Here is a 22,283-nt window from a genome sequence, read left to right as displayed (position 1 = left end):
TGATAATATGTTGAATAAAAAGGAATCCACGAGTCCATGCTGATATTGAAAAATATTATTAAAAGCTGGAGATGGAGGAGAAAGACAAATTATTCTTTACAGATGAATGCTGACTGGGAAATGTCAAAGAAAGAAATAGAGAATCACCATTCACACTTGCGGCCGAACAAACTGACTTAGGCAAGATCACCACTGGAGGCCAAGTCCACTGGGTCAAAGACTATTGGGAAATTGGATGCTCAAACAGCCTCCGAGTGTCAACTCCAGACAAGTTACAAAGGGGAAGAGAAAACTGCAGACACCACCTTAATCAAAAACAACTGGGGCGCCTGGGTGGTACAGTCCGTTCAGCATCCGACTCTTGGTTTCGGCTCAGGTCCCGACCTATGTGTCACGGGATCAAGCCCCATATCGTCTCCACGCTCAGCAAGGGGTCTGCTTGGGATTCTCTCTCCCTCTCCCTCTGCCCCTCCCACTCATGCTTGCTTTCTCTCTCTCAAATAAATAAATAAATCTTTTAAATACAAAAAACCACCCCTGAGGTAGACTGACTTTGCCAGCCTCCTTGCAAAATACACTGAGAACACACATCACTTACGTGGTATTCCTGCCACAAGGAAATTATGTTAGACTAGTGGCTCACAAACTTTGGTGTGTAGTAGAATTGCCTTGAGAGCTAATGAAGAATACAGAGGCCCAGGCTCACTGAAGTAAGACAGGATGAAATAGGACAGGGTGTGGGTCTCAGCATTTTCATCAAGTTCCTAGATGATTCTGAGACACGTCCACATGACACATGTTTCAAACCACTGCATTAGACAAATCCATATATCTGAAAAGGAGAGACATTCTGCAAGGCAACTGGTCTATACCTTCAAAAGTACCAGGGGAAGAAATACTGAAGAAAGACTGGCCACCTGTTTCCAATTATGGAGACTACAGAGGCACGGTGACTAACTGCAACGTGTGATCCGGGACTGGACTCTGGGTCAGAACAGGAAAAAACCCAAAAGCTATAAAGAACATTAATGAGACAATTAGAAAAAACTGAATAGGAACTGGATTTTATTTTACTTATTTATTTTTTTTATTTTTTATTTTTTTTATTTTTTTATTTTTATTTTTTTTAAAGATTTTATTTATTTATGTGACAGAGAGACAGCCAGCGAGAGAGGGAACACAGCAGGCAAGTGAGAGAGGAAGAAGCAGGCTCCCAGCAGAGGAGCCCGATGTGGGACTCGATCCCGGAACGCCGGGATCACGCCCTGAGCCGAAGGCAGACGCTTTAACGACTGTGCTACCCAGGCGCCCCTATTTATTTTTTTTTTAAGATTTTATTTATTTGACAGAGAGAGACACAGCGAGAGAGGGAACACAAGCAGGGAGAGGGAGAAGCAGGCTCCCTGCTGAGCAGAGAAGCCTGATGCGGGGCTCGATCCTAGGACCCTGGGATCATGACCTGAGCCGAAGGCAGACGCTTAATGACTGAGCCACCCAGGCGCCCCAGGAACTGGATTTTAGATACACACAACTTGTGAAATAGGGTATTCGTTGCACAAAACTCCAGACTCTACACAGGCAGAGATCTGGTTGCTCAGTTGTACACCAGCATCCACAGAGTGCTTACCACATTGTGGACAATCAAACAATATTTTCAATGAATTAATCTATACTTACGGAAAAAAAAAAACTAAACCTTTCGATGACAACGTTCTATCAGATAATGCTACAAAAAATACCAAGACTATGAGTCTTTCTGCTCCCAATTCTCATTTTTATGCCCCACCCCCCAATTTTGAGAACTTGAGGCTCTGCTTTATTCTTCTTAAGCCCAGGAAGAATGAGACGGTCACATGGTAAGTATGAGAGAGACTGGCTCCACCATTCTGCAGTATCTGAATCCTTTTTATAAACTCTTGCACCAACATAGTTTCAAAGCAAGGGAGTGAATGTTTATGAGACTGCCCTGAAAATTAGGTGTGGTGATCTACAGCCGAATTGTTAGGCGATGCAAGAAAGGCAAATAGGTCAGGCTCTGCTAATAAGCATGGAGGTTCCAAGGCAGCCACATCTAATAAATATGAGGGGAGACAACTGCAGAACGGATGAATAACCGTCATTAAGTAAACACTTAGAACCAAGCTCTCGACTTCTGCACTTACCCTTATGCATTATAAGATGACATACACAGCAGACTTTAATTACAGCATTCTAATTGCTTAAATGCACCCCGGCACCAATTTCTGATTACAGTTTGAATTTGTAGTAGTGGGGTGTTCAGCTGAAAAACTAGTCATATTTTTAAAAAACAGTGCAAAGTGCTTACAAGGTAATCAAGGATGTTTAGAGAGAGAAAAGGATGAATCAGGAGAAAGTTATGGTCATGATGGTAAAATTAAGCCTTTGAATAAAGAAGGTCTGCTAAAGTCAGTACCCTATTTAGTCTTTTTTATTTTATTTTATTTTTTTTTTGCGTGAGTAAATATGCAATGATACTTTTATCTTCAGGACTATTGTGCATCCATCCGATTGGGTTAGTTATTATTTTTTATTTATTATTATTATTTATTATTTTTTCCAATAGATCATACCACGCTCCTTTTATGCCAACATTCTCCTTTTACACCATAATTCTGGTTTTTTTAATGCTGAAGTACTTCTTATAGATGAAAGCATCTTGTAACAGAATTTTGGAATAACACTGTCAACAACAACAACAACAAAAACAAGAAACACTGAGGTGCTAACTATCTGTTCCAAGAGGTTGACAAATATTAATTCACTGAATCCTCAGGACAGCCCTGAGAGGAGGTAAAGTGGGGAGACTGAAGCTTAGGAAGGCCACGAGATGGTTGCTCAAGGCCACCCAACCTGTGAGTGGTGGAGCCAGGATTCACAGCGAGGCATTTGGGAGCCCCTGTGCTCAGTGTTCCCCCACTTCCCCATGTCAGGCATTGGGCCACACTTTGGACAGTCTCTCCAAGGAGTGAGCAGATGATCTTGGTTGGTGGCCAGCACTCGTGAACTACTGCCTTTAGCTGAGAAGTCAATCACTCTCTTGCAGTGTATATTACATGTGTGACTATGTGTGGCCAATTCAACAGGTTTAGCTGAAGTAGATATCTTAGCCTGTTTCCTAATGAATCCACGTTGCAAATCATCACTATTAGGCCTACTTAATTATGAAATGGGAATCTTCCGTTTAATTTCTTCTGCTTGAAAAATATAATGATAGCCCTTCAAATTTCCTCCTAAGGCCTCCTGGGCATGTGTTAACATTGCAGAAAGGCAAAATACATCTGGCTCTAGTGTGGGTTAAACAAAGAGATCACAGCTGACAGACAGACAGGTAAAAAGATGGATAGAGAGAGAGAGAGAGAGAGAGAGATCTGGTACGGGTAAGTTTGTTTTGGGAAGTTTCTTTGCCATATTCCTTTTGAAATCCAAGATGTGTATTTTTAAGGATGTCAAGCTAAGCATTTTCAAAACCAGGAAACAAAGAAATCTGATTTCTAGAATAAATTGAGAAAACATCTTAGAGTCGTTTCATTCATTCCTACATTTAAGATATTGTATTTTCAGCTGAATGGATCATCCACTTCCTCCTGCCTCTGTCCAAGCATTGATCATACTATTTTCATGACTTTTTTGAGTCAAATTTAGCTGTAGTGCTCTTCTTACAGCTCATTTCTGACATGATGTTTTACCAAAAGTATGAGTGCTGAGTTTAAATGTTTTAAGATAATTCATGCTAAGTGGCACCACTATGAAATGCAGGCTTTTCAACTGCATTTTAAGTAGCTCTTCTCAAAGTATTCGAGAAATATCTGAGTGCCTACTTGTGCTGGCGATGTATCAGTGAACAAAAAATTCATTCTTTGCCAATTTACCCTGGCTGGCGCCACCTGGAAGGCATTTTCCTTGTTATTTACTCTGTGATGAGGTTCTTTTACCTCTGCGAACCTCAGTTCTTTCCACTGAGGGCCAAACATCTTCCCCTCTACCATCTCAGGGAGGGGATATAGGCAAATGACATGCACAGATGGCAAGTCCCCGAGGATTCAAACTGGCACGTGTTATAAGCTATTATTATGAAAACTCTGATTCTCACAAATGTACAAGGCAGCATATATCCGAATGCTCATGGTTTAAGATGCAGGTAATTTCAATGTCAGGAAAACAGAGGGAAAACCACATGAAACAGAAAAAGGTGAAATATTTATTATAAAACTCGCAGTAGCCTTTTAAAATACGATATCAGATTTCTTTGTCCCTCGTGCACTGGCTAGCCTTCAAACCAACTCTGATGTTTGGTTTGGTGACTTCGCTTGATAAATACTGATGGCCGGTTACTATGAGGAGGCACGCTTGCCTCTGTGTAGACAGAACATACAGCCTGCGAAATGCAATTTCTGTTACTGATCCTTTAAATTATTTCAGCATCTTGAATAGAGCTTGAGGATTAAAACACACACACACACACACACACACGCATGTGTACACACACACACACGCACACACACACACACACACATTCACTCTTCAAATCCCAAATGCTAAAACTGCCAGGTTAGCAGATATACTGAATATATTTCAGTTCTCAGTGACTACTCAAATTGTTTGGTGAATTACATGCAGTGACTCTGGCACAAGAAGCAGGAGTGTGATGCTGGAGTATTGGACTGGTTATAGAGGACTAGGCTTTATGTTCTGTTAGGTTACATGGAGCTGAGGCCATTTCTCTCTCTTAAGACATTATAAATAGGGGGGCACCTGGGTGGCCCAGTAGGTTAAGCATCTGCCTTCGGCTCAGGTCATGATCCTGCTGGGGTCCTGGGATCAAGTCCCATGGCGGGCTCCCTGCTCAGGAGGGGGTCTGCTTCTCCCTCTGCCCCTCCCCTTGCTTGTGCTCACGCTCTCTCTCTCAAATAATAGATTAATAAAATCTTAAAAAAAAAAAGACATTATAAATAGGGATAGTAACAGATCTTTCCATGAATGTGTACTTAAAAAAATATCTCTTTGCCATGACTGGGCAGCTAGAATAGTAGTAAATTATCGAAATATCTTTCTAGGTTGTAGGGAATGTTTCCCTCTCAAAAAACAGTCATGTTTTGATTATTCAAGAGCTCATGTATTAACTTTGGGGAGGATTCATTTTTCCAATGTTTCTCCTATCCCTGCTTTTTTGTTGCCTCTATGGTGTAACTTTGGCTCTAGTAAGAAGGACAAAGAAAAGTCAGTGATATCCAGGGCGGTATGGCTGAGTGGGTGTGTGGGAGAAAACGCCGGATGACTCGCTACCATGAGGTTTTAGGATGAACCGGCTTCCCTCTGCGTATACTCTCCATGCTCCTCTGCTCCAGAGGCGATCAAAAGTTGATGACTTACTTCCTTGGAACGTCAAGAGAAGATCTTTGAATCGAAGAGCAGAGAAGTGTGTCCACCTATCCTTGTAGCTGATTTTCCAGTGATTCTCCTGAATGTCTCCACAAGGTATTTACAGCGAATATAGCAACAAAGGTTACAGTACCTACGTCGAGACGCCTGTGCTTTACAAATCCGATCATGCGATGTCCAAATTGTATTCCAATAAATTCAGTGTATTAAATTTCAAGGTTACAAGTGTGGCACCAATGCCAGAAAATTGAATTTAGGAGCAGTAATTCTATCTTAAGTAGTGAAAACAGAATAAGATTGAAAGCTGAAAAAGTCTAATTTCATGGTTGTTACTCAGAACTGATTTTCAGTTTAACTTGATCTTTCCACAAGCCCATTTTGAAAGACTGGTCAATGCAGTTGCTAGTGTAAACTCTATTTACTTTGCTCACTTGACCACTACTTACTGAGGGCCTCTAGCGTGGGCCAGGCTCTGTGCCAGTGGTTGGGCCATAAGCATGAGTAAGAGCTGACCTGGTCCCAAGGAGTTAATTAGTCTGGTCGTGGGGGGTAGATACACGAACAAATAATTCAACACAATGGGAGGAGAGTTAGGATAGGCATGTAAAGGATATTTTGGAGGCTGGAAGAACTGAGCTCCTGTAGGATACTGGTGATGGTGCATAAGGGGAGGAAAGCATTGCTCCCGGGGCAGGGACTGGAGCTGATTTCTGAAGGATAAGCTGAATATTTGCCAGAGGGAAAGGAAGGGAGGAAGAAAGGCAGCCAGCAGGGAAACAAGAACATTAAAGAGAAAAAGACATTCAGCAGGCTGAGTATATAAAAAAGGCACAGAAGTTTGGCAAAGGCTGGGATCGTAAGCGAACGAGGAGTTATTTCATTTTGACCACAGGGTGAGTGCGGGAAGAGGCTCCAGTAATAAGCCAGGGCTTGAGCATCCTCCTAAGGGGCTGATATGGGACGGCAGTAATAAGAAGGGCAAAAATACCGACAGCAAAACAGCGTGCCAGACGCTGTTCTATACGCTTTGCATATATTAACCTATCATTGAGGCAAGTAATACTCCTGCCCTTGCTTTAACAGTTAAACCGAGGATTAAAAATGTAAGTACCATGCCCAGGTGAGAGCCAAGGCCATGTTTCTGAGCCAAGGGTGCCTGGTTGCAGAGTCACTGCATTCCACAGCCCCTGTAGGCAGAGAGGGGGGGGGGCAGTGAAGACTGGGGAGATGCTGAGTCTTGTCGATTTCACTTCCTAAAATGCCTCAACCCTGCTATCCAATTGTTCATTCTTTAATCATTCAGTATTCACTTATTCATCCATTTAACAATCTTTTACTTAAGATAGAGGTCCTAGAGATTCCAATGTAAAGAAAACCTGGCCCCTATCCTCCATGTGTGAGTTTGTATTTAATGAAATGAAAATGTATAATGGCAAAGTATCCCTGTACTCCTCCCCCATGCTGCACGCTCACTCTCCAAACATAAGAACATAAAGAACAGAGGAAGCAAAGTGGGCCAGATAAGGTTAAAGCAGCCTAAACATACATAAAAAGTTACGTCTAACAAACTGTAAAATGTAGGCAAGTGATCGCAACCAAGAAAAGTCTGTGCTCAAAAGAAAGAAATATGGCAAAAAATACAATTAATGCCCCAGTATTAGGCATATGAATCAATTCTTTCTTTCTTTTCTTTTTCTTTTTTTTTTGTATTTTTCTGCATTTTCTAAATTTTCTACAATGGACAAGTGCTACTTTTACAATTGGGAAAAAAACCCATTCTGTCCATTGTCTTTAATAGTTGACCTTTTGCTTTTCTAGATAAAGCAATTAGGAATCTTCAACTTCCCTTAGCATTGCCCAGTGAGAAAGGTGACTGAGCGTTTTTCTAATGGAGGAAAAGTGATGAGCAAAATGTTTTTATTCTCTTCACACAGCTTTAAAGAGCTAAAGTTCAGTGATTACATTGATTGCCTTTGTCTTTATTTTTCTGATTTAAAATAATTCAAAATTCTTGTTAAAAAAAATTATAAAAGCATGACTTAGGGAACAAAAGTTCCATAACCTCACTCCCAGAGGTAATAGAAATTTAGGTTATGCCAAACTTTTTTGTTTTTTCCTATGAGTACATTTTATATACATAAAAGGAAATAATGAAGTTAACAACAATCACAGTATATTTACAGTTCTGTAGCTTGATTCTTTTTTAAACGCGACAAGGTAGTTTGGACACATTTCCATGTCAGTTGAGCAGAACAGGGCTACTCTACTCTTTGATGGCCACACGGGATCCTATCACATGAATGATTTGTCCTTGATTTAACTAATCCCTGTTGAATTGTATTTTGGCAGTTTCCAGTTTTCTACTATCAGAAACAATTATTTAAGATCTTTTTATATTTATGTTTTCATATTTTAGTAACATCTTCCATAGGATAATTCTTAAAGTTGGTGGACAGTTGGGTGAAAAGATACGTTCTTACTTTGAATGGACATGGCCAGACTGCCCTCAAAAGCCACGTGGGCTTTTATTTTTTTAAAGATTTTATTTATTTATTCGACAGAGATAGAGACAGCCAGTGAGAGAGAGAGCACAAGCAGGGGGCGTGGGAAAGGAAGAAGCAGGCTCATAGCAGAGGAGCCTGATGTGGGGCTCGATCCCGGAACGCCGGGATCACGCCCTGAGCCGAAGGCAGACGCTTAACGACTGCGCCACCCAGGTGCCCCCACGTGGGCTTTTAAAAGAGCTTTGGCGCCTCCAGGTTCACACGCTGAAATGCAAAAGGCATTCAGATCCTAAGACCATGATGCAATATGCTCTATCACTCTAAGTGGGGTAAGAGTGTGTTTTAGGGATGTCGGGCTGAGGGTCTCGCCAAGTCTACTAATGAAAGGGCACATCTAATAAGGTCTCAGTCAAGAAATGGGGTTAGAGGCAGGATAAGAATAAACATGATTGGATAGCCTTGCAATAACTAATTCTTAATAGGATTACTAATGTTTGGCTCTTTCGTGTTTCTACATTTATTCGAGGTACAAAGAGATGAGAGCTTTTTAGAAAAGAAAAGGGAGCCTAGTGAAATGTGTTAAGGCATTACTGAGCCAATGTCTGCTCCTTTTTGGGATGATATATCCTCTTGCCCAGCCTGGAGCAGAGGAAATCCTAGCTGGCTTAGTACCCAGGTCAACATCTCTCGACTGACTCCAAAGACGTTTTGTTTACAGAATCAGAATAGACCTAGGTTTTATCCTGTGGTCAGAGCTAACATAGGCTAATACCCAGGAGGCTTACAGTTGTCACTTTCTGCTTTATTTAACGGTATTGTATATATCCACAATGGCATTTTCACAAGTGTGGTCAGCAGTCCATTAACAAGTATTGCTTAAAAAAAATGTCATATGCATGTAAGTTTGGACAAAATCACACGTCTGCATCCTGAAGAACTTCTTGAAGTCTTGAATATGTTCAAAGCATGTGGTGAATTTCCAAGAAAGTAGTCTAATATTCAAAGTTTCTTAAACTCTTTTTGGTAAGAAAATAGCTTATGAACATGAGATAGATTCTGGAGCTGTAGATTTAATTTTTTTAAGGACTCATTTATTTATTTGAGGGAGAGAGAGTTTGTGTGTAGGGGAGGGAGGGGGGAGAGGGGCTAGAGGGGCAGAGAGAGTCTTAAGCAGACTCTACATTGATTGTGGAGCCCTATGCAGGGCTTGATCTCAAGACCTTGAGATCACGACCTGAGCTTAAACCAAGAGTCTGACATTTAACCGATTGTGCCACCCGAGCACCCTGAGCTGTAGATTTGAAGTACAGTTTTCGTGTGTGTCTGTGTGTGTGTGTCTGTGTGTGTGTGTGAGATTACAAATTCCTCATTCTGTTTTTGAGATGTCTTGTATTGCAGAGTTAGGAAAATGTCTCACACTGCTTTTTATATTAGTATGAAGGAGTAAGAAGATACATCAATGAATTCTGGGTATGCTCAGTCTTTCCGTGGTCCCTGGCATCTATTATGTCCCAGAAAGTATCACCATCATATGTATTGCCTGTAAAGTAAACACAACACGCATCTACACACAAATATAGAAATGAAAGAATCCTTAAGACTTAGGACAGGCAGGGGCGCCTAGGTGGCGCAGTTGTTAAGCGTCTGCCTTCGGCTCAGGGCGTGATCCCAGCGTTCTGGGATCGAGCCCCACATCAGGCTCTTCCGCTGGAAGCCTGCTTCTTCCTCTCCCACTCCCCCTGCTTGTGTTCCCTCTCTCTCTGGCTGTCTCTGTCAAATAAATAAATAAAATCTTAAAAAAAAAAAAAAAGACTTAGGACAGGCCATCGGGAAGGTACTAGTGCAAGAATACTAATAACGCAGCACTCATCAGAAATGCTGGCCCTAAATAGGAATGCAGTAAGTTTTTAGTGACTAAATGAATTCAATGAATGAATGAACAAATCAATGAATGAAAGGCAAATACTATGGTCTCTGGCGCTAGGCTGCCTAGTGATTACTCCACGACTAGTGAGCAATTTAACCTTGGCCAAATTATTTCACTTACTTATGTTTCCATTTCCTCATTTGTTAAAGCAATAATAAATAACAGTATCGGTTGAGAGGATTAAATGAGCTAATAAAGGAAAAAAATCAATGCCTGCTGCTTGGGGAGCTCTCAAGGAAGTCGAGCTGCCATCCTCGTCCTCCTCACCCCAGCGCATAATCTCCAAAGAGCACCCCCTGAACCCCACTTGCTCTGCTTTGTCTTTTCCTGCCTTTCCCTTATAAAAATTTTATACACAGCAAAAGAGACAAGGTGGACAACACTACTTTAATTTTCTAAGCATGTCTTCAAATCACTGATTTTAATGAAGGGGTGGTGGTGATAAGTGTGCATTGATTACTAAAGTCAGACGTGGTCACGGAGGCCTCCAGAAATGGTAACTGGGGCCACACCTGCAGTCCCGTTTTGGGCATCCAGGCTTCTCCTAGCAGGCAACAAGCTGCCCAAGGTGGACCGCAGCCCACACGCTGAGCACTGCCAGGGTTCCCCAGTATCAGTTTCGGAATTTCCACATCATCGCCACCTGGCACAGGTGGCTGTTTTGCAAAGGCAAGGTGTGCCCCTCTGCATTCTCACCAAGGAAGCCAAACAGGTTCAAGAGCCCTCACCTGACCGACAACTCAGACAACAGCACTCTCCTTGACCCACACGGGGCCGTTTGTAGCTTTCTGGTAGGTTCTGTTCCTCCATGAGTGCTCACGCGCTTCGGGAAGGAGATGAGTGCTTTGTCCCCAGGCCAACTTGTGCAAGCCATTTGGCTCCTAGTGTCCGGAGGCATCTATAACACCATGGGCTAAGACCATGAGTATGTACAACACAGTTTGGAATAAGGGAAAGAAGGAGCTTAAACTTCAGATGACTCCGACCTGCCTCTCCCATGGAGAGGGGATAGACAACGCTCACCCATCCAGAAGCAGCGTATGTGGTCGTTAAAGTCCTGGATTCTGGCATCATACTGCCTGGGAGGAATCTGGGCTCCTCCACTTGCTAGCTATGAGAACTTCTACACATTACTTAACCTCTCTACCTCAGTATTCCCACCTGTAAAATGGGGGACAATAATAGAACTTAGGTAAGGTTTGGAGAACTAAATGAATGAATATACACAGTAAGCACCTAGCAAACTTTATGTATTCAATACTCATTAGGGGCTGTGACCTGCCCACCCTATAACAATAGTCCCTGAGGTCTAAGTTATGGAGGATACTTTATTTCCCTGGAGCAATGATCAAAGAAAAGTTGAGATAAATGAGGGGTGCTTTTACGGGCCACAGTGTCTTGCTGGTATAATTTTCTAAGGATACTTTTCCCACCTACCAGCTCTGTGATGTTAAGCAAATGACTTAACCTGCCTGGGCCACTGTTCTTTTATTTCTAAAAGAGGATCATGTATTTTCTTCTTCATGGACTAGAGTAAGAATCAAATGCAGTGAAATGTGTACCTTTTAGCATAGTACCGGCACACACACAAACATGTATAGAAAAGGCTCTGCAGACGTTTCTTTCCTTCCAATTTGTCTCAGAACTGGAAAGCAATTTCATACCTTCCTCTGCTCTCCTGTTCTTAAGAGGGAAATGCCTTTCCTGTTTTAACTGCCAGGAAAGAAGAGGAGAAATGAAAAGGCATCTTTCTAGAGTCATCTCTGGATCTTGATTTGTATGTCTCAAAGCCAGGTTCAACCCATATTCAAACATTCTGTATGTTTAACATACAGAAAACCCAGTGGTTCTTCAACTAAAGTGCTGGGGAAAATAACCAAAAAACCTTGTTGAAAAGGCTGATTTCCGTCTCTCTCCTTAATTCTGATACTGTGGTCTGGAGAGGGGCAAGAAGACAAGAGCTTGCTCATTAAAAATGATCATTTGTTGTAAATCTGATAAAAGTAGTCAAAGGTCACACAATGAGAAATGCTGCCCGCATCTCGCCAGATCATTTCGAAATGGGAAAAAAATGGCTCAGCAAGGCAAGGAGAAAAATCAAGAAATCCTCAGGGCATTTCCAGTTATAAACAGCTTCAAATGGTGCTGGCAGGCAGCAGGCACAAAAAAGAAAGTACTGCTAAATAAATACTCTCTTATGTGCTCAGCTCTAGCCATGGTTGACTTTGGCCTATATACCAATGGCTGTGTAACTGCAGTCGACCAGAACTGATTTTCTCTACGATTGCTATTGACATTTAATTGATACCTACAATAACTAGAGAAAAATCCAACAGGCTTTTGACTTTTCACAAATAAAATATTAGACTATACATTACATTTTCTCCCTTATAGGATCATTCTTACTCATTCTTTGCTGAAAACTAATTAGAGTTACCAAAGCATTGCTAAATGATATTCAGTAATACCTGGAAAATGAATTTTTTACCATTTTAGATGTTTAGTTTCTCAGTAAGTTTATATACATTTCATAGTTAATGCTCGTCAAATGATACACCAGACAAGCTGTTTTGTTTATCTCTTGAGTTCTTGGGAAACAAGAATTCATCATCAACAGCACGTGTTCATTTGTGGCATTAGTCTACAAAAATTCACTGAGTGTCCAATTCGTACCACACTGTTTACGTGGGGATTTGTGTTGGAGTAAACAAAAGTGAAAAATCTCTATCCCTTTATCAGACTTTCCCGGGACACTCAAACTCAAAAATGAGGTCCAATATTTCTTTCAACACAAAGTTACCATGGCTTCTTTGCTATATGATTTGGGCAATAATATTTACAAAACCACTGGGAACCATCCAGCGTTTCAAACGACATACTCACAGGGGTGAAGTTTTAAAATATAATCCACAATTTACGTAGCTATGCAGAGCTGTAGTCGCTGGATGAAACTTTATCGCAAGTCATATTTCTTACTAACCAAGCATGCAAAGAGATATTGCAGCTTTGTCAGTATTTGCAAGGAAGAGCTCTCTTTTCCTGCCTGTATGTTTCTGTCTTCAGTGGAAGGAAGGAGCTGGCAGATGGGGACAGCTATGTGGCAGGGAGAAAGAAGTGTGGGTAGTGGGTGACTAGAGGTGCTGAATACATCACTGGTGGGAAGAATGTCCTCGGCACAGTGTGGAAGGAAGCCCCATTCACTCTTATACCCAGCACCGAGCTCTAAATTAACAGCAGCTATCACGTCAGTGACTGATTTTCACCAAACAGTGATCCACCTACACGGTTCTATAGCTGAGACTATGTTCTCATTAAGCTTATTTACTCCTGTGTCCATGATTTAGATGATATTCCTTATGAGTGATGTTCTCAAATTAGCATTTATCTTAAGAAATTACTTGAAAGCTGCTTTACCCCACAGCTACCGGAACCTGTTATCTTATCATTTACCAGATCCTATAAAATCTCTTGGGATTGTTTGTGACTAGCCATCTGCATATTACTTAGATAGAAAATACTGAACTTTAAATTCTTACAAGTGAATTTAAAAAATTATTGCAATAATATTCATAGGTCATAGTGCCTAACAATACTGTATTTTGTAAAAGCTCTAAATTCTTTGACAAGTCACAAAACTCTCCCATTTAGAAAGGATGTCTCAGGAACTGACATTCATAAGAAGGAGTAGAAGTTAAAAGAACTCTACATTTCAGGACTTCCTCAAGACCGACAGAACTTAGCATACAAAGCGAAGCGAGAAATATCATGAGTTAAAATTTGTATTGTATCTTTCTTTACATAGCAACGGAGCAAAGAAGCAATCAAGAAAACTGCTTCATTGGACCATGGCCAGCTAGGTAGTGAAAAATATAACAAGGGGTAATTGTACTTCTCCACATAGGAGACGATGACCAACTGTAGTTTACGAAATGTTTTCTCCCGACTCAGTAAATGCTGTATTTGCTATATCGGTATCTACTTATCAGTCAACTCTTAGAGTTCTTAAGGAAGCTCAAGTCTCAACAAAGAGAGGCTATAAGAAAGTCGTTGGTGTGAAGACATTTTACTTTCCCCATAGGATTAACCAAAAACTCTGATTTGAATACTTCTGCTTCTAGCCAAGATGGATTAACAGGGACTGGATTTACCTTCTCACCAAAAACAAACAAACAAACAAACAAACAAACAAACAAAACCATAACCAAAAAACTAAAAAACCAGCCAATAAATATGAAACAACAATTTTCAAAACACTGAATAAAAGGCAACAAAGGACAGTGAACCTTGTATGAGGTGAACCCCATAACTGCCCCCACTTACTGCAATGGGATGTTTCTAGGCTGTGAAGGTGCTACACAGATAGAGCATGGTGGATTCTCTGAGTTGAGGAGACAGAGCTGAGAGACTGGGGAGGCCAAAATGGACAGAATTTGCAGAACAGAGTGCCAGAGAAAGGAGAGCTTCACAGATAGAATCGTGTAGATATACAGAGTACTGATCATTGCATGCATGGAAAGAGACTGCCCAAGGCTGGGGAAAGAACCATCCAAGAAGATGAAAAGAAAGAGTACCTGGTTCCCACAGAAAAAACCTCATAATTCATGGGGCACTGAGGAGACTACTTAGAAAGGTCTTGCCTCAGTAATGGGGAATAATTAGTTCTAGAGTGAGCACTGCTCTAGGCCAGCCTAACAAATCATAAAACTAAGACTTGAAAAAAGTCAACATGCATCTAAGTAATTACATTTTATTCCAAAACAAATGTCAAGAATATTTATAGGAATATAAAAATATGCAGTACCCAAAAAGTTAAACATTGTCCAGCATCCATTCAAATATTATCAGGCATGCAAAGTAGGCAGGAAAACATGACCCATAATGAGGAGAAAAATGAATCGGTCAAAACCTATCAGAACTGACACAGATATTAGAATAAACAGAGAAAGGCTTTGAAACAATTATTATAACGGTATCTCATACATCCAAAAAGATGGAGTAGACGTATGGAAGATATAAAAATGATCCAAATCAAACTTCTAAGATAAAAACTCAATATTTTGGATGAGACCAATGGCAGATTAGATTGCAAAAGAAAAGATATAAAATTGAAGACAGAGCCATAGAAACTATCCAAAATAAAGCATACACACAAAAATAACTATATAAAAAGAAGAAAGCATCACTGGGCTGTGAGGTAACTGCAGATTGCCCAGTATATGTGTAATTGGAGTTTGCAAAGGAGGCGTGGGTGGGAGCAGGAAAAAATATTTGAAGATAAAATGGCTGAGATATTTAAAAAGCTGATGAAAATTATAAATTCACAAGCCCAAATGCTCAATAAATACCAAAAATAAGAAACACGAAGAAAACAATACCATAGTACCTCCTAATCAAAAGCACTAATAAAAAGAAAACCTTAAAAGCAGGCAGAAATATCAAATGTTTACATAAAAACAACAATGTCTTGTGCAGCTATAATATATCAAAAAGTAAAATGTATGACACTGACAGCATAAAGGCTAATGGAGGAGAGACAAATATACTATTGTAAGGTTCTTGTGCTAAATGTTTTTTGGTATTATGTCACTTGAAGGCAGACGTAATAAGTTAAAGATGTATACTATTGAGGCACCTCGGTGGCTCAGTCAGTCAAGCTTCAGACTCTTGATTTCAGCTCAGGTCATGATCTCAGGGTCGTGCGATCAAGCCCTGTGTCAGACTCGCCCTCAGTGGGGAGTTGGCAGGAGATTTTCTCTTTCCCTCTGCCCCTCCCCCTACTACCTCCCCCTCGTAAAATAATAAATAAATCAATCTTTAAAAAAATTTATACTATAAACCCTAAAGCAACCATGGAAATAATAAAGAGTTATAGCTAATAATCCAACAAAAGAGGTAAAATGGAATCATACAGTACAAAATAAATCCAAAAGAAGGGAGAGAAAGGAAAAATAACAGATGAGACAAACAGAAAACAATAGGAAGATGATAGACTTAAACTTAACCATGTCAAAAATCACACTACATGTAAATAGTATATATATAACCAGGTAAAATACAGTGATTGCCAAAATGCATTAAAAAATCAAGATGCAATTACATGTTGTCTGCAAAAAACGCACTTCAAATATACAGTTTCCAATAGTTTAAAAGGATGAGAAAAGATTTACCATGATAACACTAATCGAAGAAACTTGAAGTGACTATATTAATGTCAAACAAAGCAGACTTCAGAAAAAAGATTATGACCAGGACAAAGAGGATCATTTTATAATGATAATCAAAAGGACTTAACAATTCTAAATGTTTATTCCCTAATAACAGAGCTTTGAAATGCACGAAACAAAACTAATAATTTAATTAGGTCAACTTGTGAAAAGAAATAGAAACACCCATAGTAATAGCTACAGATTTCAATACCCCTCTGTCAATACCTGATACAAGAAGTAGACAATCAGCAAGATACAGTAGACTTGAACAATACTACCAACCAAGTCTATCTAATTAAAATGATGGCATATTCTGGGTCATGAAACAAGTCTCAATAAATTAAAAAGGATTTAATTCATACAAAGTGTGTTCTCTGACTATAGTGGGATTAAATTAGAAATAAATTAAAAAATGGCTAAGATGGGGCACCTGGGTTGCTCAGTCAGTTAAGTGTCTGACTTTGTTTCAGGTCATGATCTCAGGGTCCTGGGATCGAGCCCTGCATCCAGTGAGGGTCCCTGCTCAGCGGGGATTCTGTTTCTCCCTCTCTCATTCGTGCTCTCTCTAAGAAATAAAATCTTAAAAATTGACGAAAACTATAAACCCACAAGTCCAAGATGCTCAATGAATACCAATCATAAGAACCATAAAGAAAGTTATACCAATGCACCTGGTAATCAAAAGCAGTGATAAAATTCACAGTACATTCCACACAGTGACAACAGAATACACATTCTTCCCAAGTGTACAGGGATCATTTACCAAGATGGAATATATTCTGGGCCATAAAACGAGTCTCAATCAATTTAAAAGGATTTAATTCCTACAAAGTGTGTTCTCTGACCACAGTGGGATTATACTAGAAATAACAGAAAGATCTCTAAAAAAAACCCCCAAATATTTGGAAACCAAACTGCACTCTTCTAAATAACAAGAGGCCACTGAAGATACATGAAAAAGGAATCTGGAAATCTTTTGAGGTAAATAAAAATGAAAACACAACATATGAGAATTTGTGGGATACTACAAAATCAGTACTTAGGGGGGAATTTTATATACTAAATGCCCGTATTAGAAAAGAACATCTTTAAACGGTGATCTCAGTTTCTATCTTAAGGAACTAGAATAAGAAGAACAAATGAAGCCTAAAGAAAAAGGAAGAAAGTAAATAATAAAGATAAAATATAAAGATAATAAAGCTCAGAGCAGAAGCCAATGAAATAGAAACCAGAAAAACAACAGAGAAAATCACTGAAGCCAAAAGCTGGTTCTTTGAGAAGCTCATGAGCAATCAACTTTTAGTCAGACTAATTAGAAAAAAAGAGAAAGGCACCAATTATTAATATCAGGATCGAGAGAGGTAACAGCACTCTAGACCACATGTTAAGAGGGCGACAAGGAAATATTTTGAACAACTATGTCTACAGACTTGACAACTAATAAAAAAAAAGGCAGACTAGAAAGAAAGAAGTAAAACTGTTTATTAGCAGATGCCATGAACATCTATAAAGAAAATCTGATGGAATCTACAAAAAAGCTACCAAAAGTGATAAGTGAGTTTAGGAAGTTTGCAGGATGCAAGAGCAATATACAAAAATCATTGTATTTTTATATACTAGTAATGAACACTCAGAAATTGAAATTAAAAGCTATCATTCACAAAGACACCATTCACAATTGTATCAAATAATATGGAAGATTTAGGGATAAATCTGACAAAAGACCTGTTTGCTGAAACCTATAAATATGCTGAGAGAAATTAAAGATGATTGAAATAAATGGAGATCATATCCTGCGTCCTGGGTCTGATGACTCCCTACTGTTAGGTTGTCAGTTCTTTCTACATTGGCGTATAGATTCAGTGCAATCCTAGTGAAAATCTCATCGGGTGTTTTGTGTTTGTTTGTGGTTTTTTGTTCTTTTTTTTTTTTGAAATTGACAAGTCGATTCTAAAATTCATACAGAAATGCAAAAAACAGAATAAATAAAACAGTGTTGAACAATGCTAGAGTTTGTTCTGATTGCAAGACACATTCTAAAGCTTTGGATATCAAAACAGTATGTTACAGGCAAAAAGGTTGACAAATAGATCAATGAAAGAAAATACAGAGCCCAGAACCAAACTCATACATATATGAAGAGCTGATTTTTGAAAACCACTTTGGAAAACAGTTTGGCAGCACCTTAAAAAATGAAGCATATCTACCTTATGATCTAGCCATTCTGCTCCCAGGTATTCACCCCCAAAAAAAGAAAACATGTGTCTATACAATGACTTGTACATGAATGTTCATTGCATTTTTATTTGTAATAGTCCCCAAACTGGTACAACCCAAATGTCCATCAACAGGTGAACGGATCATTTCGCAACATGTATATATCAAATCATCCTATTGTACTCCTTAAATTTACAGAGTATTATATGTCATTTATATCTCAGAAAAGCTGGAAAAAAAGTGGAAAAAACCCTCATGGGGAATTGAAAACAATTTAAGATACATCCATACAATGGAATACTTAGCAATAAAAAAGAATGGGCTACCGATACACGCAACAACACAGATGAATCAAAATAATTATGCTCATGGAAAGAAGACAGAAAGATGGGGCGCCTGTGTGGCTTAGTGGGTTAAGCGTCTGTCTTCGGCTCAGGTCACGATCCTAGGGTCCTGGGATCGAGCCCCGCATTGGGCTCCCCGCTCAGCAGGGAGTCTGCTTCTCCCTCTCCCTCTGCCCCCACCCCCGATATTCTGTCTCTCCCTAATAAATAAATAAAATCTTAAAAAAAAGAAAACAAAAACATCATCCTGTGATTCCATCTACATACAACTCTAGAAAATGTAACCTGCTCCATTGTGAGAAAAAATAGAAGTGCAGTTGCTGGGTATGTTCACGATCTTGATTTTGGTGATCGTTTCATGGCTACTATATATGTTAAGACTTACAAAACTGTATACTTTAAACATGTACAGTCAATTATTTCTCAGTACAGCTGTTTAAAAAAATCCAACAAAAACTGCCCAGTCTGAGTCTTTAATCAATTAAAGCTGTGTGTGTGTGTGTGTGTGTGTGTGTACAGCGAACTACCCTTAACATTTGGGGGGCCTACGGGAAATGTACCAATGTAGGTTCCCTAACCCATCCTTCTAGGCCAGGCATCCTGGGCACCCCTCAGATTTAGGGTGATGCATCTGGACAGAAGGGGCTCCCACCGGCCCTGAAAGGGGGCTTGGGCTCTGAGATCCTGAACACTGAGACTCTAACCTAGAATGGAGATGTTTGCTCCAGATGAATGTATCTAGGTTCGTTGACTCCCTGGCTTGGCCAAGGGTGTGGTTTGAGGAGGCTGGCGTAGAGGCCTTGAACCCAGTGATAGCAAGGAGGTAAGATCAAAATTGAGAATGCTTTATAGCAATCTGAAATGATCCAGGCGTGGGGTCATTTCTCTAGCAACTCATGTTCACTGTATTTTACAAAAGCAACGTGTCCTCCAAAGATTGGATGCAAAGAAGACAATAAAGTGAAAAACCGGTCCCTCACCGCAGATAACAGAGACACTGCTTTAAAACATGTGGCTCTGAGCAGAGGCCCCCTAAATAAGATTGGTTTTGAATGATGAGAGACGTAGGGCATACTCTATGAAACAAGATTTCCAGTATGACTTTTCTGAGGTTTCAATCACAATCTGACTGATCCATCTTTTCTTTCTGGAATATTCTGTGTGGAGTATAAGCTGCCTTTAAGGCAGTGGTAATTGTCTGTGAGCGTGAGTGCCCTGCAGATGGCTGTCTTTCTTACTCTGCATTTGAAAAGAGCTGCCTTTTGTTTAAAATTTTCTAATTTTTTTATGGCAGTGGAAAAGATTTTTGGCCATTTTTCTTTGTTTGAACATGGAAATATAGGCAATACCATTTGTCCCCCCTCCTCCAGTCCGTCTGGAGTCACTCACTGAACATAACAAAGGGGGCATCTTACCTTGTGCACACAGGACTTTGCATTCAGGAAAAACAGCTCCACGGTGGTTTTATCCTTTAAAAACGATATGCTCTCAATGTAAAACCTGAAAAATAGTACAGAAGTTGGTTTCTTCAGATTTCTTTCCCTCTTTCGGCATGATGTCGTGTCCTCATTTAGCTTCCCCAAAAGCGGAGTGGATTTTGAGGAACTAGGAAACAGATGTGCTTTTTTTTCCCCTTCAAAAGAAATCTGTAACACACATATATGTCTACATGTATGTACATACACATTTATATGAATGTAGGCATATATGCAGATAAAATCTCTTAACAGAAAGTTTTTGTGTGTTGGACGGGGAATTCAAGAGAAATCCAAAATGGTACCCAACTGCAAACCCAGCTTTATCTGTGTGGATCATTCTTGGACACGTGTTCTGGGAGCTTGTCATACCTCAGGCAGCTTCAAAACAAAGCCCAGGCGGAAGTAGAAGTAGAAAGTAGAAGGTGACTGAGTAAGACCTATATAATGGAACGCTGATGTCTGCTCTGGTTTTCAGACTTGAGGTGGGTGTGAGGGTGTGAGGGCCCCAGGCCCCCCTTGCCTGCATCCACCATGCAAATTTCAATCACACCCTGCTCCTTCCCTGTCATCCTTCCAGGCCAGGGTTTTCTCTTGGCTGAAAGCCAAGCCCTCAGTAGCACTTAACCTTGGACTTTTTTTCATGCAAATCAGAGTATTCTGGGCCTCTCCCCACCCCCTTTCCTGGGCTTTAGTCCCTGCTCTAAGGAGAGCTCCAACAGCCCCATGTAAGGAGGGGAGGGGAGTCCTTCACAGCTCTGTTTTCAAAATGTCCGACTGATGAGGCTGGCCCGTGAACGCTCCGCTCTGGGTGGGTGAGCGGGACAGACGAGGCACAGAAGTTTTTCTCAAGTTCGGAGCCTTGCTTGATGAATAATGCATGGAAAGACCCAATGCCCCAAGACAGCTCTCAGCTCGGCTTCTGGAAGAGAAACTTGCTCTCTGGTGAGAGTTAAGATCAACCAGGGCTAAAGTGGCTCGGGGAGCCAGACCTTAGCTCTGCACCATCATGACAGGCGTTGGGCATCTGTTCCTCACCCCCTTCCTCCCAACAAGGACAGAATGTTGGATAAATAAATGCAACTGAAAAGGACCACGGATGATTTTATCACGGAGATGGCAAAATCATTTGAAAAATTCCACCTCTAATGTTGAATCATCAAGGGGAGTTCCAGAAAGAGAATAAATCCTTTCTATTTTTCCTTACTTATCTCATAAGTGAGATTAACGAAGACTGACGATGGCTAGTTTGGGAGAAAGGAAAGTGAAGGACTCAGACAGGGAGGAGAATGTGGGGCGGGGGCGGGGGGGGGGACAAGCTTGGGAATCAGATCGAGATAGGGACTCCCTTCCTCCATCCTTTATTAGCTGTGGGGCCTTGGGCAACTTCATCAGCTTCTTTGTGTCTCTTCTAAAATGGGTATCACTATTGCACTCATCTCATGGTTTGGGGGAGTCTTGAAAGGACTAAAGGAGATGAAATATGGAAAACACTCAATAAATATTAACAATTGTTAATAAAAAACCCATTCTCTGGAATGGAATGCTGTGTGGCTCCAGGGGAAGTGACTCCAGCTTTGAATTAAGATCCCAGGCCTTCGGGTGCCTTGGCAGCTGGCCTCAGGGTCCCCCTGGCTTTGTGTCCCTCAGCTCCTGCTGCTGACTTGCCCTTCTTTCTCCTACTGGTGGCTTCTGCTTCGTGCCTCCCTCTGCTTCCGTGGTTTCTCTGTCACTCCCTTTGAGGGATCACATGTATTTGGTTGGTCCACTTCTTATCCGGTATAAGGAGCCTCTCTGGGGTTGAGCACTCTTCTTTCCAGGCCAGTTAACTCAATGGCTGCATCCTGAAGGACCTTCCAGTTCAACTGGTGGTGGTGGTGGCAGTTGCCTGCTCTCTTTGCTTCTACAGGTACTTTTATCCCTGTCAGCTGAGGTCACAGGAGCAGGTTTCCTGAAGGGGCAGCAGCAGTGTGCCAGGTACGATCCCCTGAGCCCCTGCTAAGCGCTTTCCATATGCTGTCTCATTTCAGTCTCAACAACCATGTCCCTTCATCTTCAGTATAACCAGATGCTACAGGTAGTGAACTTATGAACCTATTTCACAGATGAGGAAATGGAGAGATGGACGTGTCATCTTCTCCAAGCCATACAGGTAGGAAGTGGAGGAGCCATGATTTGAACTGAGGCCTGTCAGACTTCAAAGTTCACAT

The 22,283-nt window shown here is 40.7% G+C and overlaps 1 protein-coding gene across 4 annotated transcripts in view; it reads right to left on the bottom strand.

The window, feature by feature from the left end:
- The window catches only part of FRMD4B (FERM domain containing 4B), a 320,241-nt gene that overhangs the window by 72,682 nt on the left and 225,276 nt on the right, over nucleotides 1-22,283 (bottom strand). For all 4 annotated transcript variants that reach the window (XM_040628575.1, XM_040628574.1, XM_008703133.2 and 1 more), the window contains one exon: nucleotides 20,014-20,098. In XM_040628575.1, the coding sequence (XP_040484509.1) occupies nucleotides 20,014-20,098 (85 nt within the window). The remainder of the gene's footprint in view (nucleotides 1-20,013; nucleotides 20,099-22,283) is intronic.

Source organism: Ursus maritimus, unplaced genomic scaffold (assembly GCF_017311325.1).
Source record: "Ursus maritimus isolate PB19 unplaced genomic scaffold, ASM1731132v1 scaffold_14, whole genome shotgun sequence".
In the NCBI taxonomy this organism is placed as follows: domain Eukaryota; kingdom Metazoa; phylum Chordata; class Mammalia; order Carnivora; family Ursidae; genus Ursus; species Ursus maritimus.
This window is presented reverse-complemented; position numbering and strand designations above follow the sequence as displayed.